Source organism: Pelmatolapia mariae, linkage group LG16_19 (genome assembly GCF_036321145.2).
Source record: "Pelmatolapia mariae isolate MD_Pm_ZW linkage group LG16_19, Pm_UMD_F_2, whole genome shotgun sequence".
Classification (NCBI taxonomy): Eukaryota; Metazoa; Chordata; class Actinopteri; order Cichliformes; family Cichlidae; genus Pelmatolapia; species Pelmatolapia mariae.
The window spans coordinates 6,763,850-6,783,134 of NC_086241.1; the positions used below are offsets into that span (position 1 = coordinate 6,763,850).

At 39.6% G+C, this 19,285-nt stretch overlaps 1 protein-coding gene across 2 annotated transcripts in view; it reads right to left on the bottom strand.

Moving 5' to 3' along the window:
- Positions 1-2,083: 2,083 nt before the first annotated feature.
- LOC134645816 (signal transducer and activator of transcription 1-alpha/beta-like) overlaps positions 2,084-19,285 on the bottom strand; it is a 66,729-nt gene continuing 49,527 nt past the window's right edge. For both annotated transcript variants that reach the window (XM_063499414.1, XM_063499413.1), the window contains exons 25-29: positions 10,736-10,884; positions 6,326-6,511; positions 6,064-6,115; positions 5,891-5,927; positions 2,084-4,128 (exon numbers count right to left, since the gene is read on the bottom strand). In XM_063499414.1, the coding sequence (XP_063355484.1) occupies positions 4,099-4,128; positions 5,891-5,927; positions 6,064-6,115; positions 6,326-6,511; positions 10,736-10,884 (454 nt within the window). In that variant the 3' untranslated portion in view covers positions 2,084-4,098. The remainder of the gene's footprint in view (positions 4,129-5,890; positions 5,928-6,063; positions 6,116-6,325; positions 6,512-10,735; positions 10,885-19,285) is intronic.

Consider the following 19,285-nt stretch of genomic DNA (forward strand, 5'->3'; position numbering starts at 1 on the left):
ACACCTTAACCTCCTAAGACCCGAACTCTTCCATGGCATGCATTTTTAATTTATCTTTGATATTTGGGCTGATTGGGACCCGATGAATGTAAAAACAAAGAATTACCAGATTTTTTTTTTACCTTATTTTTGTTTTTAAGAAAAATAAGAGCCAAATATGAGGATATTCGTTTAAAATTTTGATAGAACAGTAGCAGTATAATGTCCTCGTAAGTGGATATCAGGCCCATGTAGAGCAAAATTGAGTATTTTGGTCTAAATAACCCAAAATGTGATGTCCACATATGTGGACGCCAGGTCCTAGGAGGTTAAAGGCCGGTCCGTGAAAATATTGTCGGGCATAAACCGGTCCGTGGCGCAAAAAAGGTTGGGGACCGCTGATTTACACCATAATTTCCACATAATTTCCACACAGCTCACAACAGTGAGAATAAAACTAACAAAATACTAAACTAGTACAAGGTACATCCTAGAAATGTGGTTTATAGTACTGTGAGTTTACAAATAGTAAAACTGAGTACACGATAGTGGCTCCAGAGTTGGCAGTTCGTCTTGTAATCGGAAGGTTGCCGGTTCGAGCCCCGGCTCCGACAGTCTCGGTCGTTGCCTACTCAGAGGGCCCGGTGGCGCTAGTGTCCGGCAGTGCGCCCCAGGGCAGCTGTGGCTACAATGTAGCTTGTGTGAATGGGTGGATGACTGAATGTGTAAAGCGCTTTGGGTAAGGACTAGTAAAGCGCTATACAAATACAGGCCATTTACTTTCTCCATGTTTTCATTTTTATTTAAGTTCACCACATTGAATCTGGGTTTTTTTTTTTAAATGTAAAGAGCTGAGTTTTAATTTGTATTTGTTTTCACATGTAGTCTTAGTAGTTAGTTAATTTTAGTCAATTAAAATAATCTTGTGCAAAACAGACTTGAATTAGCAAGATGAGATATAACATAAAGCTTTTTTAAAAAACCGTAATACAATTTAATCGGGGCAGATATTTTTATAAAATATCTTTCAAGTGTTTCTTGATCAAATATCCGTACGGGGTCTCTGGCCCATTGCTATTCAATCCTTATACAACCGTTGCAAGAGCTTGGTCTGTTGTGGTGAAGAGAGAGCCGAGTGTAAAAGCAAAGCTCTCAATTTACTGACTGATCTACGTCCCTTACTTATGGTCACGAGCTGTGACTCCTGAAACTGTGGTGATTACCTGTTTGCAAAAAAATGATTTTTACTTACCTGTTTTTGTGCCCAAGACTGTTTGGAGTATTTCCTGTCACATAGTGGTGAGCTGACTCCTGTGTGGAGTCTTTTGCCTGATCTGGATTTATGCGGATGTGGAGAAGAAAAGCCTTGGGGAGACTGGGACAGCGACTACTGTTTTTGACCTTTCTGAATTACTCTTTAAATTAACTGTTGGTGCTACCAACACCAGAAGCATTCACAGGTAAGTCGGAGAAAAGCGGTAGCTTTCTAATCAAATGTGGCCTTTTTTTTGCAACAAAATCAGATGTATGCACCTTGATCAGACCCAGCTTTCTCACCAGACCTGGAGGAAGGGTTTCGCTGCTGGACTGTCTTTATTGTGGCCAAAAAGGCCATTTTGTAGCAGCCTGTTCAGTGCAGCCAAAGCAAGCTGCTACAAAAGTCTATCGATTTGATTTACAGGCTCAGTTGCTGAACAAATCTTCATTGATCATTCCCTCACAGTTGAATTAAATATTCTTTTTATACCGCTTCCTGATCTAGTGCTTGTTTTTGCTTTAAATGGCTCCGGATCACCTGACATCACATACCAAGCTCAACCTGATGTAAACAAGTCTGCTGGTAGTGCTCCTCCTCAAACCTGTCTCACGATAAGGGACAAGATGAGTCCTTTTTTGTGCAGACCTGATGGTTTTTCCCCCAATACAACCTCACTAGTTAATCCTTGTCAATTATCAATACTGTAGAATTGTGTACCAAATATAAAATTAACAAAAAAGCAAAGAAAATAAGAATTATGGTTTGAAGCATAAAGTATGTGGTTTTAGCAGCAATATTAAATCAAAACCATGTATATCAGATGTGAATTAAAATATATATATTTATTACAACAATATTCAAGCTACATTCACTGTCGGGAAAGACAAACTAGAAAAGTCCCATTAGATGGAAAGGCTTGGGTGACAGTAGAAAGTAAAACTGTGACATCACTGAAAAGTGTGATGGCTGCCCTGGCATAATGTTGTTGTTGTTGTTTTTTAAGTCAGCAAATAAGTTCCCATCAAAACCAGTATAAAGAATAAAATTCCTGATTTATATTTTGCTGCCACAAGGTTAGTGAAAATCACTCTACTGTGATGCTGGTTGCTTTGTTATGCAAAACTTTACTTTCTCTGTTACTGTAATCTGTCTTTCTCTCAGGCCTTGTTGTGGCTCCTCTGCTGTTATCCAGAGCACAATTAGAATAATGTACAAGTACACCATGTAGCTAAACTTCTTGTTTGTAATAGCATCAAACACATATGTTCCCAGGATAATATAATAAAATATAAAAAGCAGATTGAGGAAATAAATAGCAAACAAAAGGAATACATAAAAAAAATAAGAGAAAGGCACATATTAAAGAACAAGTTGCTAAGTGCTTGGAAGCAGTGCAAAAGGTCTTGGTCTGAGTATAAAGTGGCCCAAGTGATGAGGGTTTCTCAGACCATGGCTCTCATCGGTGAGGTCGCTGGGCAGGGTTGGAGTGTGGGGGGGATAGTGTTTGTTAGCTGTCCGAATGGCCCAGGGAAGGAAGTTCAGCCGCTGCTGGGCCTTCTTTACCAGTGTTGGTGTTGTCGGTCCAGGTAATATCAATGAGATGTGGGTGCCCAGAAACCTGAAGGTGGAGCCAGATTCCTCTCAAATTGCTTTTCTTTGCTCTCAAGCCGAGCAAAGGTGTTAAGCTCCCCTGTGAGTTTGAGGCTGCTGTCAGTGGTTGGGGGGCTCTAGGCCATTGTAGTTGGTGAGGGCTTGGTCAGATTGTCCTAGGTGGGGAGGGGTGTTGCTTTATAGGCAAGCTTGATGTTACAGTATACATGATCCACTGATCTGTGCCCCCCTGGTAGGACACTTAACATGTTGGTGGAATTTAGGCAGTCCAGATTTCAAGAATGCCTTATCAAAGTCTCCAGCAACAATATAGGCACCCTCTGGGTGCTCCTTCTGCTGTTTACTGATAATACGTTGGAGGTGGTTGAGTGCTGGGCTAAGGTTAGCATCGGGGGGCAGATGTAAACACTGGCTACAGTTAGCTCGCGAGATAGAGGCCATGTGCATTCAGTGCAGACCCTAAGTCCAGGAAGCAGAGACTGTCTATAATTCTACTGTTATGGTACCAATCCTGAAGCACAAAGGCACAGAGCATAGCACCCCTTTCCTTACTGGAGTCTTTGTTGCACTCCTGGCGGTGTGGGGACCAGCCTGGAAACTGCACTGAGGTATACAGGATTTCTGAATGAAGAATTCAGTTACAATCAGTAGACAACACTCATGGACAAAATGACTGTAGTGAATTTTTGATTGTAGCTCATTTGGCGTTTGTGAGGAAGATGGATAGGAGCGGGGGTTGTGTTGTTGTTTTCACAACTGGACACGATAGCCAGCTCTGCATCTCTGCTTTTGTTTTCTCTTCCTGAGATGTCTGCATCACTTCCTGTTCCCGAAAACTGTTCTTAGTTCCTCCCACCAGAAGGTACAAAGAGACATAAGGGTATTTTTAATTTCTCTAGTTGTCATGCAATGTAGAAGAATGAAGGCATTTTAGGAACAGAGTCAAAGGGCAGAGGAGGCTTGCTGGAGGAGCTCTAAATGAAGATGGACAGGTGTAGGATACAGCTGTGCATTATGGTAACATTTTAAAGCAAAACAAAGAAAATGGGTTGTAGGAATATCCAACGCCTGGCCAAATAATGTATGTAATAAATTAAGTTCTTCACTTTATTATGTATCAACTGGCCCTGAATAAGCAGAAGTAGTATGGATGGATGACATTTCAGGACGATTGAGACATCATTTTCAAATATGGATTAGGCCACCAAAGAGTCCAGACCTGGACTCCGTGGAGAACAATGGGCTCCAGGTTAACTGAAAGATGCGATGGCTTCATCAACCTGCAATGGAACAAACACACAAAGTTTAAATTAACGGCAGCAGAAATTTGAATCTGGAGTTACTCAGTTGGTGACATTAACAATATATCAGAAGAATTTGGTTTAATCTAATGCGAAACACCAACAAAGAATACGCCTGCTCTATTAGGCATTCTAACATCTTTCAACTCATTACGTTTTAAGATTATATGTGGGTAAGTATACCACCAATCAAAAGTTTGCACACACATTTTCAATTAATGTTTGTTCTTTATTTTCATGACTATTTAGATTGTAGATTCTCACTGAAGGCATCAAAACTATGAACACATATGGAATTATGTTGTAAACAAAAAACTGAAATAAGTCAAAACATGTTTTATATTTTAGACTCTTCAAAATAGCCACCCTTTGCTTTGACTGCTGCTTTGCAGACTCTTGGCAATCTCTGGACGAGCTTCATGACATAGTCACCTGAAATGGTTTTCCAACTGTCTTGAAGGAGTTTCCAATTCAGTTCAATTCAATTTTATTTATACAGCGCCAAATCACAACAACAGTTGCCTCAAGGCACTTTATATTGTAAGGTAGACCCTACAATAATACATACAGAGAAAAAAGCCAAAGACCTTATGACCCCCTATGACTAAGCACTTTGGTGACAGTGGGAAGGAAAAAGTCCCTTTTAACCGGAAGAAACCTCCAGTAGAACCAGGCTCTGGGAGGGGCGGCCACTGGGTTGAAGCCATGTTTCTGTCAGAAACAGAAAATATAGCTGCTGTGACTAAAAGAAGTCGTTTAATACAAACGTGTTGCTTGCTAGTGATCTTCCATTTAATAAAGCCATTTGAAGGGTGCAGATCTTAACGACTGAGGCAGGCTGACTCAGGTAAACGTGCGAAGGTTACTGTAATCCACGCCACATCCACGGGTCCGAGGCCACTTAGGGAAGTAGAGTCCTGGGAGCAGCGGATCAAATGTTGTGGGAGCTCTAGGGGCAACAGGCAGGATCCATCTAGAGGTGTACTCCGCTGGTCCTGTAGTTCCACAAGAAGCATGGAGATAAGTCCCGACTCTGACGAGTGTACCAGCTCGCTTTCCTTGTTTCCTTGGGTGCTTCTTCCAGGGTGTGGCGTGAAGGTGGCGGCACAGGTAGGCCGGAACAGGCAACTCAAAAAGTGGTGGAGGAATTCCATAACCTTCTCCTGCCGCCGTTTGTTTAAGAGCTAGATCGTAAGATGCTTTGATTTCTAATAGCAACTGGCAATTATACACACGTAGACCTAGGACATCTTGAGACATTATATAAAGGAATAGAGCTAGTGTCAGCCAAGACAAAACTGGCAAAGTTGATGAACGCAATGTCGACAGACATGTCCCGTGCATACTGCTGGCGCCATCTTACTCATCTGATTTTGATCTGACGACTAATTTAATAGTCGACGCGTCATTTGAAGCTTTGTCAGATCCTGGAAGACGCAGTAATAAGTAGTAGGATTTAAAAGTGTAACAACGGACTGAAACAGAAGATGGCAGCAATGCCATCTACAAGGATGCCAGCTGCCGTTAAACGCCAAAGAAGAAGTCGTCTCTGGTATCGTAGGTGTGTCCAATTTCAGGGGCTTAACACCCAGTTCATCCTACTTAAAAATATCATTATTGTTATTCTTTTTTAAATCAGGCTTAAACCAAATACTAAATAAGCTGTTGCTGTCTTGAACCAAAGTAACGAAAACATAAATCATCCCTCATTCAAAAGATATAGAAAAATTAATAAACTCACAGCGTCATCAAGGTCAGGCTCAGATACCAAAGGATCACTGTAGGTTTAAAAAATATATATATATATAAAAAATGTTACATATTTTAAGCCTAATTTTTATCTGTATAGCACATTATAGTATAGAAGATGTTCAAAGATTTGTGATTCAAAGATTTTTGTTATTATTGTCTTACTTTGACGTTAAAGAAAGTACTCTGGGGAGGTATCCATCGTCCAGAGGCATTTCTATATGAAGAGATGTGATTGGATTCATTACACAAGAAGCAGCGCTGACTTACAGTAAACTGGATAATTTCAGTGTGATTTGAAGGAAGTAAGGAAGTGAGAAAGTAAGTTCAGTACAGTATAAAGCAACCTTTATTTTAAAGGCTTTTAAAGTTTAATTTGTTTAGTTACCAAATATTGTCACGAACAAAGAAAAGCAAAAGAGGATACCTGGGGAGTTGTATCTTCCGAAGACGTGTTCTATGGGGATGTCAGGGTAAAAGTAGATCAAAGGTGTTCTGCGTTCTAGCAAACCAAAAGTATGAGATTCCAGAGAGTATTTGTGAATGCTGTCTCGCAGAGGGAACACCGACAGCACTTTCTTGGTTAACGGCTTTGCTGTAAACACAAGAGGCTCTAGACACAAAGCAAACACACAAACACAAATATCTGAATGTGTTACATTTAAATAACGTGACAGAACAAATCAGCTTCCTCTCTGCAGACTGAGATGCCATCATACAGTGGGGCAAAAAAGTATTTAGTCAGCCACCGATTGTGCAAGTGCCCCCACCTAAAATGATGACAGAGGCCAGTAATTTGCACCAGAGGTACACGTCAACTGTGAGAGACAGAATGTGAAAAAAAAAATATCCATGAATACACATGGTAGGATTTGTAAAGAATTTATTCGTAAATCAGGGTGGCAAATAAGTATTTGGTCAATAACAAAAATACAACTCAATACTTTGTAACCTAACCTTTGTTGGCAATAACAGAGGTCAAACGTTTACTATAGGTCTTTACCAGGTTTGCACACACAGTAGCTGGTATTTTGGCCCATTCCTCCATGCAGATCTTCTCCAGAGCAGTGATGTTTTGGGGCTGTCGCCGAGCAACACGGACTTTCAACTCCCGCCACAGATTTTCTATGGGGTTGAGGTCTGGAGACTGGCTAGGCCACTCCAGGACTTTCAAATGCTTCTTACGGAGCCACTCCTTTGTTGCCCGGGCGGTGTGTTTTGGATCATTGTCATGTTGGAAGACCCAGCCGCGTTTCATCTTCAAAGTTCTCACTGATGGAAGGAGGTTTTGGCTCAAAATCTCACGATACATGGCCCCATTCATTCTGTCCTTAACACGGATCAGTCGTCCTGTCCCCTTGGCAGAAAAACAGCCCCATAGCATGATGTTTCCACCCCCATGCTTCACAGTAGGTATGGTGTTCTTGGGATGCAACTCAGTATTCTTCGTCCTCCAAACACGACGAGTTGAGTTTATACCAAAAAGTTCTACTTTGGTTTCATCTGACCACATGACATTCTCCCAATCCTCTGCTGTATCATCCATGTGCTCTCTGGCAAACTTCAGACGGGCCTGGACATGCACTGGCTTCAGCAGCGGAACACGTCTGGCACTGCGGGATCTGATTCCCTGCCGTTTTAGTGTGTTACTGATGGTGACCTTTGTTACTTTGGTCCCAGCTCTCTGCAGGTCATTCACCAGGTCCCCCCGTGTGGTTCTGGGATCTTTGCTCACCGTTCTCATGATCATTTTGACCCCACGGGATGAGATCTTGCGTGGAGCCCCAGATCATGGGAGATTATCAGTGGTCTTGTATGTCTTCCATTTTCTGATGATTGCTCCCACAGTTGATTTTTTCACACCAAGCTGCTTGCCTATTGTAGATTCACTCTTCCCAGCCTGGTGCAGGTCTACAATACTTTTCCTGGTGTCCTTCGAGAGCTCTTTGGTCTTGGCCATGGCGGAGTTTGGAGTCTGACTGTTTGAGGCTGTGGACAGGTGTCTTTTATACAGATGATGAGTTCGAACAGGTGCCATTCATACAGGTAACGAGTGGGGGACAGAAAAGCGTCTTACAGAAGACGTTACAGGTCTGTGGGAGCCAGGGATTTTCCATGTTTGAGGTGACCAAATACTTATTTGCCACCCTGATTTACGGATAAATTCTTTACAAATCCTACCATGTGTATTCATGGATTTTTTTTTCACATTCTGTCTCTCACAGTTGACGTGTACCTCTGGTGCAAATTACTGGCCTCTGTCATCATTTTAGGTGGGGGCACTTGCACAATCGGTGGCTGACTAAATACTTTTTTGCCCCACTGTATACAAATAGTAACTTCCTTATGTGTGTGTGGTTTGAGTAGTGTGGGAGATGACTTACAAGGAGATTCAATAAAACTAAATTGTATTTTGTACCTGTGATTAACAGGGACAAAAAACTAACAGTAATGTTGAGTTAAAAAAAAAAAATTGTGACTTTTTATTAAGCAAATAATCTAAGGTAAGCTAGCTGCTGCAGAACCAGAAGAAAGTCAATTTTAATTTCTCATGCACGTTTGAAACATAATGGCAATTTCACCAAGACTAGGGGAAAACTAAAGTCAACATCAGCATTTGATTCACAGAGTACATCTTTGTTTTATTGGGTATTTTTTGTGCTTGTCCAGTGAAATAAAAAAAATTAAATAGACAGACTTAGACAGCATTCAGTCAAAGCTTTTCGCCTTGTTTCAAATTCTGAAATTACTGCCATCTTGCGGCCACATTTGATCATTATGTCTGGACGCAGCCTTGCCTCTGCTGGATTGGACTCTATAGCTTTTTCTAGTTGTTTGGCTGGATAAATCTCTGGACTACGATGAGAAGCTAATAGGAGACTAGCTCATTAGTCAAGCTCCTGCTGTTTTTGCTTTCAGATCACTCACTATTTTTCTTTTGTGTAGAAACAGAGCTAGCATTAATAAGTAAACGGCATGATATCAGCTGCGATCTTTTATGATTTATTTTATTGACATATTTATATACTTTCTTAAATCAAAGTGTAGGTGATATATTTTTAGCTTTCTTTTCTCCTCGCAGTACAGCCTCACTACAAGCCATTTTACAGAATATGAACCATTAGTGATACTTTTACTTCTGATCATGTCCCAGGTTTTGGATAAAGCAGTGAACATTACAAATTTCATTAAAAGCTGCCCACTGCAGTCACTTTTTTTCTTTTAGAACAGAATGTGTAGATATGGGAACCAACCACCGGCAACTTCTTTGCACACTGAAGTCTGGTGGTTTTCACATGGTAAGGAGCTCACTGGACTTTTTTGTGATGAACCCAGGACATAACTTCTGAACTCCCCCTTCGAATTCTCAGAAAATTCTGTGACTTCTGTGGCTGTGTACTTTAGCATATTTCGCCACAATAATGAATCTTGAGTTTGGGGACAGAAGTGGTTCAGAACAACTACAGTGGCTTGCAAAAGTATTCGGCCCCCTTGAACTTTTCCACATTTTGCCACATTACAGCCACAAACATGAATCAATTTTATTGGAATCCCACGTGAAAGACCAATACAAAGTGGTGTACAGGTGAGAAGTGGAACAAAAATCATACATGATTCCAAACATTTTTTACAAATAAATAACTGAAAAGCGGGGTGTGCGCTTTTCAAGGGGGCCGAATACTTTTGCAAGCCACTGTACAAGTCCTTTGAAAATCTATATGAATTTCTCAAGAAAGGACGGGCAGATCCTGAACTCTGTGGCAAGTGCTTTCACATTATGTTCAGCGAGCAATGCAGCTGGCTACAGAATCCATTTGTGACCCACAGTGAGGCTGTTATGGTAGGTCTCAGTTTGAGGGAGCGGGACAGTCTTGTGGAGTTTTCTTTGTATATTGCTTTTAAATTTGACTTCACACAGAAGCGCTTGGCACCTTTCTGGAGACATGTTTACTCTGAATAAACAGATACGTCTAACGACTCATTTTGCCATTACTTTTGTGTGAAAACTGATTTCAGCCCTCATGGTTTTAAACACCGGAATAACTGGATGCCAGGCTTGAACTCCACCTGAAGCTGACAGCTTGTCACTATCCAGTATATATATGAAAGTGTTTGGTATGGACTTGTTTGGAAGGCGTGTATTCGAGGACATGCAAGTGTTAGTCTGATTCCCTTTTTCTGTCAGTTTTTTCCTGCTGATCTCAGATTAAATTTTGTGAAAATTTACGTATGTCTTTTTTTTTTTGCCTGTCCCATTTGGTACTTTAGTGATCAGTATTACAGTAACAGATCAGTAACCGATTATTTTTTCAAAGGAAGAAAATATGGCAATGCCATATTGGTCCACTTGATTGATCTATAGTATTATTGTTTATTTATTTATTTAAAGTTATTACAGATTGGACAGCCAATTAGACAGAAAGGGACACCTTAAAGGCCGGTCTGTGAAAATAATGTCTGACATTAAATCAGTCCGTGGCGCAAAAAAGGTTGGGGACCGCTGCTCTAGAGTGTTTGGAAACATGTCAGTGCAACATGGTGGACTCTATGGAGTCAGAAAATAATCATTCTGAGGTGATAAAACTTCATATTTTTAGATCATTATACCCCAGTGAAAACAGAATTATGAATGCTATATTTATTTGTGCCAGTACATTTACTTAAATGGTATATATGGGGCCTTAAAGAATGTTTTTTGCTTTACACACACACACACACACACACACACACACACACACACACACACACACACACACACACACACACACACACACACACACACACACACACACACACACACACACACACACACACACACACACACACACACACACACCGCCACTGGAGTTATAGTCGACCCAGCTGAAGGTGATTACTCCATCGTCGTTGCTTTCACAAAAGTGGAGCAGAAAGTTGCCAGCCTGTACTGTCTCCAACAGTTCGCGTATTCCCTCCTTCCCTTCCTTCACAAATCCCATGATGTATCTGAAATGTACACACAGAAAAATCCCCAAAAACTTAACAAAGCAATGTGGATCTCACCTACAGTAATGTTCTATTAATACACTTACTAAAAGCAATCTTATCATGCTATGAGTGTGTAGGATGCATACCCAGTGTATGTGAATGGTTATTTGATGTTTGTTTACAGGTGTGGTAATATGGATAGAGATTTTTCTCTTTTGCATGTGACCAGTTCACAAAAACAAAAACATAAAAAAGGAAAAAGAAAGAAACTAATGCAGAGACCAAGTTCCAACAACTGAATTTCCTCCTGTGTTCACTTAAGGCTGATTGCAGAAAAATTCTCAACTTTACAGTATAAATAAAAATACTGGTGGCTGCCAGCGCTACCCTCAGCCTCCTAGTAAATACACCTATTGTATAAATTTGAAAATCCTAAGTGATTTTCAGAAAAGTTAAATTCTCGCTTAACGACATGATAAAAAATATTTTGCAAATGTAATAGCTTCAAAAATGAACAATCCCAAAGTGTTATTTGATACAATTAAGAATATTGTCTCTCCCAATATTCCTCATGTACCAATCTATACCAAATCTAATTTTAGACCTGTCTCCAAGCTACCGTTTCTGTCAAAAATCCTAGAAAGGATTGTATTTGAGCAGCTACAATCCTTTCTAAACAGTCATAATATTTTTGAGAAGTTCCAGTCGGGCTTCAAAACCCACCACAGCACAGAAACTGCCCTCTTAAAAATACTTAATGATATTTTATTAATCACTGACTCAGGAGACCCAGCTGTGCTCCTGCTCCTAGACTTAACTGCAGCCTTTGATACTGTCGACCACAGCATTCTGATCTCCCGATTGGAGCAATGTGGTATCAAAGGCATCCCCTTGGAATGGTTTAGGTCGTACCTCTCCAAGAGGACTTTCTCCGTGAGCCTTGATGATTGTATTTCTTCCCCAGCTCCTTTTACTCATGGTGTCCCGCAGGGCTCCGTATTAGGCCCAATTCTTTTTTTTAATCTATATGTTGCCTCTAGGCCTAATCTTTAGGAAGCATAACATCTGCTTTCACTCATATGCTGATGACACCTAGATTTATCTTCGGTTTAATAAAAACACCTCTACGCCCTTGGAATCGCTAGTCAAATGTCTCGACGAAGTTAAAACCTGGATGGCCTCAAATTTTCTTACCTTCAACGAGGATAAAACAGAGGTAATTATTTTTGGACCAAGTTGTAATTTCAATGCCCCAGATTTGGACTTATGTAACCTAACATGTGCTGTTAAAACGCATGTAAAAAACCTGGGGGTTTTCTTGGATAGCAAACTTACATTTGAGAAACAAATTAATTCAGTTGTCCAGCGGTCCCTTTTTAAATTAAGGCTCCTATCCAAAGTGAGATCTTTTCTATCCTTTAGAAACATGAAACGAGCATTTCATGCGTTTGTTTTATCTCAACTGGATTACTGCAATTCACTTTATGTGGGTGTTAGTCAGTCCAGCTTGGCCCAGCTCCAACTTGTACAGAATGCTGCAGCTCGCCTTTTGACTCGTGTGAAGAAACACCAACATATTACTCCGGTGCTTGCTTCCCTTCATTGGCTTCCAGTGCGTTTAAGAATTAAATTCAAAATCTTACTTTTAACTTATAAAGTGCTAAATGGCCAGGCACCGGACTATTTGTCTGACCTTGGGCAGCTGTATACGCCCTCTAGAGCCCTTCGATCAAGTGATCACCTACTCCTTACTTTACATAAGTCTAGGATGGTTCATAGAGGAGATCGGGCAATTGCGGTTGTGGCACCGAAAATGTGGAACGATCTACCTCTCCACATTAGAAAGGCCCCAACTGTTACTCTTTTTAAATCGCATCTTAAAACATATTTTTTTACTCTGGCTTTCGAAACTGTAGGAGAGTTACCAATTATTTTATCCTAATCTGCTTTTAAATTTTATCTGTTGTTGTTGTTGTTGTTAATGTCACTGTTTAATTGTTATGTTGTACAGCACTTTGGTCAACGCCCTGTTGTTATTAAATGTGCTTTATAAATGAATAAATGAAATGAATGAAATGATTGTAAGGAATTTAACTATTTTGTTAATAAGGTCGCTGCCATCCGGTCTAATATTTCTCTATCATCCTCTCAGTATCACACTGACACTTTGCTTACCTCTGATACCTGGTGCTCTTATGCTCCTGTTACCTTATTTATCATCAGTGCTCTGCTTGGTCATATGAAACTGACTTCAAGCCACCTTGATGTACTTCCTCTGTCATTTTTCATTAGTGTGTTTGACTCTATTGGCCCCTGTATTCTGAAAATAATTAATACTTCTCTTTATACTGGCTCAGTTTCCAGCTATTTTAAACAAGTTATTGTTGAAACAATATTAAAAGAAGCCAAATTTGGACCCATCTCTTCCAAGCAGTTACAGGCTATCAAAATGACCATTTGCGTCAAAGATCTTGGAAAAAAACGGTCGCAGAACAACTTAACCTTTTGGAGAAAAACAATGTTCTGGACATTTTCCAGTCTGGTTTCTCCAAATTGCACTCCACTGAAAGCGCTTTACTTAAAGTGTCTAGTGACATTCTGATGGCAGCAGACTCTGGAGAGTACACCGTTCTGGTTATGTTGGATCTCACCTCTGCTTTTGATACTGTTGATCACAGCATCATGATAAATAGGCTTAAGGACTTGTTCGGGATCACTGGTGTTGTTTTAAAATGGTTCATGTCGTATTTATCTGAGAGATCTTTTACTGTCTGTATGAATCAAGTGTTGTCTGAAACATCAGTTCTGCCTTCTGTGGTACCTCAAATATCTTTCAGGTCCAATTCTCTTTTTGCTTTATATACTCCCTCTAGGCCAAATTATCAGACGTTACAATAATATTTCTTATCATCTCTGTGGCGATGACATTCAGTTATACTGTTCTATCAAAGCTTCTGAATTTTATAAACTGTCTTGTTTAAATAATTCTGTCAGAAATCAAACAATGGTTAAATGACAATTTCCTCCAGTTAAATATAGATACCATACCATACCAGCTTTATTTATTAAGCACTTTAACATAAAACCAGGGTTCACAAAGTGCTGTACATATAGAATAAGCAAAGTATTATAAAATAAAATATAAGATAAAATAAAATAACTAAATAAATAAAATAAAACAAAAAACAAAACAAAACACAAAACATGTCGAGTCAACCCCCTTAAACAGTGCCAAAAGCTTCAGCAAATAAATATGTTTTAAGAAGAGTCTTAAACTCAGAACGAGAAGAGGCCTGCCTAACGTGCAAGGGCAGATCATTCCACAACTTTGGAGCAGCTACAGCAAAAGCACGATCACCTCTAAATTTATACTTAGTTTACAGTACCTTAAGGAGCTGCTGATTGGCGGACCTAAGAGATTTAAAAAGAAATAAAAGAATTTTAAAAATGAGCCTAAAATGTACAGGTAGCCAGTGGAGCAAAATTAAAATGGGGGTAATGTGCTCAGGCTTTTTTGTTCCAGTTAAAACATGTGCTGCCACTAATCCAGCCTAGATGTAACAAAGGCATGGATTACTGTCTCAAAAAGCTGTTTTGATAAGATCAGGGTTCGTACGCTTTTTTCAGGGTCAAATTCAAGCACTTTTTAAGCACTTTCAAGATCCGTTTTTAAGCTTTTCCAGTACCCTCCGCCGCACCGCCCCGCCAAAAAAAAAGAAAAAAAAGAATGCATGTTTCAATTTGCATCACCTCAGTAAGACCATGTGAAAAGACACCTTAGCTCCCCTTTTGTTAGGACATAGAAAAACGCACCACACAAAAATACTACAAAAGGAACGGTCACCTTATATACTTAGTGTATAAACTCAAAATGCACATTTCACTTAAAAATTAAGATGTGCAATGGTGAACAAATCAACTTGTTAGAGATATACTTCTCCTGTTGAAAAAAGAAAAACGAAAAATAAAGAAATAAGTCTAGATATTGATGCTTCTTTCCTGTGTGACAAAAAAATAGGAGACAGATGTTTGTTTGTTTTTTAAGTTATTTCCCAATAAAACTGTTTTATTCCTAACTACATTGCTGTCTGTATTATTGCTGAAGTCCTAAATGATCACCTTTAAAGTGTTTGTGCTAATAACATCAAGTCAGACAGGCATGGAGAACAGCACTGACTGTTTAAGTAGTTTAATGTGTAGGTGGCGATAAACACATTTTGAATGAAAGCCGGGGAACCTTGGTAGCACAGAAACAAGAGGCTATTCTTTGTGAACGTATGGATCACTCATATTACCATTATTTCACCCAAAGGCACCAAATTAATATGCAAAAAAGCTGCAGCAATACACATAAATATAAACTGTACTTGGTGACAACTTTGCTTTTAGCCGTTAACCCTCTGGGGTCCAGGGTATAATTGGCCGTTTTTGACTACTTTTGATTTGGCCTCTAAAAACTGTTTATCTTGCCAATCTGTTATTATCTCATTTTGACATAATGTGTCAGCACAATTTATCTAAATTCAGACAAAATTTAAAATACAAGTAGAAAGTGATATTTTTGACTGTAAAAACCACAAGCATGTTTAACGAATCATTTTCATAACTTGTAATGCAAATAGAAATTGGACATTTTTAAAAAAAATATGAAAAAGTTTTGCAAACAACAAAGTTATATGTGCTATTTACCTAAAAATGCAGCCAAGGCTCAGACGTTTTTTTTATATAACCATTCAAAACTATTTACAGAACAATCAGCTGTGCTGCATCAAATAAGAAGACACGCAAATTATTTATGCAACTCCAAAAAATAGTTTGTCCACTATAACACAGATGAGAACAGCACAGGGATAAACCTGCAGGTCTGACAGCAGGTGTGTCACTCAGCGTTTACACTGCAATCTGCCTTTGGTGGCTTTTTTGCAGCAACTGTAACGTTCACTAGTAGAACTGACACACAAAACAAAACCACTACACACTAACTACACAAGACAACACACTAACTTGAGACTCCAAACACGATAAACGTCACAAATCTCTCACTTATCAAAACTCTCTCTCTCTTTATCGCTCTCTCTCTTCCCTCTCTTCCCAAACAACCAAATACCACATGTTGCCGTATCATTTTTTGATTGGTCGACATGGTACATTTTTCCACCAATAGGCAAGGAGTGTTTTTTTCTTTTTTCACTCACAAGCAAAGCGTGTTTGCTAGCGCTCTCCATAAAAACGCCGTTTTTACCGTTTCTTCCCAGAGTAAACGTCACTGTTTTATTCAGAACCCCCCCCCCCCCCCCAAAAAAAACAAACCAAAAAAAACAAAAAAAACAAAACATCGGTTATAAGTGACCTATCAACACAATTTAAAAACTGGTATATAGCTTGAAGTCCGCACGTTTGACCCAAGTTGAAATGGAGACTCTGGGTCCGTCGACCCCTTAGGGTTAATCAGAAAGCCTCAAGTTAGCTAGTTATGTATCGGGCTAATGTTTAAAGCTTTCACTTGAGTAAATTAACTCATATTACTGCTAAGTAATGTTAGCTAAGTTCACAGCATATTCCGTAATAGCGCTGCCATACTGCATCACACTCAGTGCATTTCAATCATTTCTCCAGCGAGTTTGATAGCTAGCAAAATAATAATCAGAATTTTTTTTAAAAAAAATAGCATGTGTACGTATGCGTACTGGAAAATTATTTACTAGGACTCACCTATCACGCCACCGGAGAGCGCAAACTCCGCCATTGTTGTTTTCCATCATTAAAAACATTAAAAGCATTAAAACAGCAACCTACAGGTATGTTAGCGCACTCATCCCCGACTGTCCGAGGGAGGGGCGGGGTCACATATTGAAACAGATGCAAGGCAGCCCAGGCGGGGAAATTTTGCTTTTGCTTTTGGCAACTCATTTTATTTCTCTATCTGATAAGAAAACAATTCAATCAGATAGCTATTTATTGTGAATGAAATACAGTTACATTTTCAAGCACTTTTAAGCACCACATCTGAAATTCAAGCACTTTCCAAACCTTGAAAAGCGGACAAGCACTTTCCAGGATTTCAAGCACCCGTACGAACCCTGTAAGATGGGATTTATTTTGTCTAATTTCCTCAAATGAAAAAAGCTAGATCTTACAACAGCTCTGACCTGGCTTTCAAGTTTAAGATCTGCCTCCATTTTAACTCCCAGATTAATGATGACTGGTTTTACATACTGTGCCAGCGAATCAAGATCTATAGTAGTAGTCTCAGAAGTGCCACCAAAAACCATCACTTCTGTTTTCTGCCCATTAAAATGTAAAAAGTTCAAAGCCATCCAGGCCCTTATTTCATCAAGGCATTTGAGCAGAGGGTCTACTGAGAAGCCATTTATCGTTTTAAGAGGGAAATAAATCTGGGATTCATCAGCATAACAGTGGAAAGAAATCCCATTTTTCCTGAAAATAGAGCCAAGGGGTAGGAGATATAGGGAGAAAAGAAGCGGGCCTAAAACTGACCCCTGTGGGACCCCACATTGAAGAGAAGCAGCAGAGGATACAAACTCACCAAGTTTCACAGAGAAAGTTTGCTCTGCCAAATAGGATCTAAACCACTGCAATGCAGTACTCCTAACACCCTCCAACTGCTCTAAACGGGAAATTAAAATGTTATGATCCACTGTATCAGGTTTCCCCTGACAGGCAGCAGTTAAATCTAAAAGCACGATAACAACACAGTCACCTGAGTCAGTTGCTAAAAACACATCATTAAAAATTCTTAAAAAGGGTCGATTCGGTACTATGTAAAGTTTTAAAACCAGATTAGAAAACTTCTAAAATATCGTGTTCTTCTAAAAAGGACATTAATTGCTTGTAAACTACCTTTTCAAGAATTTTTGAGATAAAAGGCAGTTTGGAAATAGGCCTGTAATTTGAAATAATATCAGGATCAAGAGCAGGTTTTTTGAGTAGAGGCTGAATCACTGCATGTTTAAGATTCACAGGTACAACACCAGAGGACAAACTACTATTTATAATGGATTGTACAAATGGTGCTATAGTAAGGAAAACCTCTTTGAAAAATCGAGGCGGGAGAGCATCATAAGGGGAACCTGAGGGCTTCAGGTGAGAAACCAACTCCTGGAGTCAGAGCAAAGAAACTGGCTCAAACCTGTCAAAGACAGCAGAGCTAAGGACAGGGATAGAAGGGTTGAGAACGGAATAAGAAATCTGCACTTTCACATATAGTACTTTATCAATAAAGACGTGTAGGAAGTTTTCACAAATTTCCTGAGGAGTACTCGACACCAACAGTCTGTGGAGTATGAAGGACCATGTCAATAGTCTTAAATAAGGCATGAGGCTTACGGCAATTTGCCTGAAAAATAGCAGCAAACGGTTTCCTCTTAGCATCTTTTACAGTTTTCTGATAAGAATTCCAGTACTTCTCTAATATTAGGTATGACACCTGAAGTTTATCCTTCTTCCATTTACGTTCAGCTCTCCTACACTTTCTTCTGGCAGCACGGGTGTCTTCATTTAACCAGGGTTCAGATTTGGCTTTAACTTGCCTAAGCTTAAAGGGGGCCAACGATTCTAAAATGGTTTGGCAGACTGAGTAAAACCATGTGCTCAGCTCTTCTGTATCATTACATATGGAGTCAGGAAGGCTGCAGTCCTGATTAATAACAACAGAACTGACCAGTAGAGGAAGGGTTAAAAATACGACAGCACCTGGCAATAACAGGAGGAGGATTAACTTTGGTACAAGGAAGGGAAACCTCAAACAAGACAGGTTTATCATCCGACCATACAATGTCATAAACCTCTAAGTTAGAGTCAGGTAAATTGGGAGTTAAAACAAGATCCAACATGTGCCCATATTTTTTGTGTAGGCACAGACACAGGTTGCACAAGATCAAAAGAATCAATAAGATTTAAAAAGTCCTTTGCCACTGGCTTGTCAGGGCAGCACACATGAATATTGAAATCGCCAACAATAAGGACATGATCGTATATTGGCATAATTTCTGCCAACAGATGAATAAAGTCATTTAAGAGGTCCTTATTGTATTTGGGGGATCTGTAAACCACAGCACAGAGCACTGTGTGAGAGCGACCTAGCTCAAACACACTCAGTTCAAAGCTACTAGGTGATGTTGATAAGGACAGTGGTTTATACTGCTTCCTCAAAACAACCGCTAGATAAAACAGAAACCTTGATTATTGCTCCTAATCACATGTTATCAGAAATTAAGCAGCAGATTAGTTTTTTAGACCCTTCATTTCAGTTGAGTCTCAGAAACTTAGGTGTTATATTTGCGTTACATGTCTCTTGAGAAACACTCTAAACAACTGGTCCGGAACTGTTTTTATCATTTAAGAAACATTTCTAAACTCAGACTACTGGTGTCAAAGGCAGAACTTGAGATGATTATTC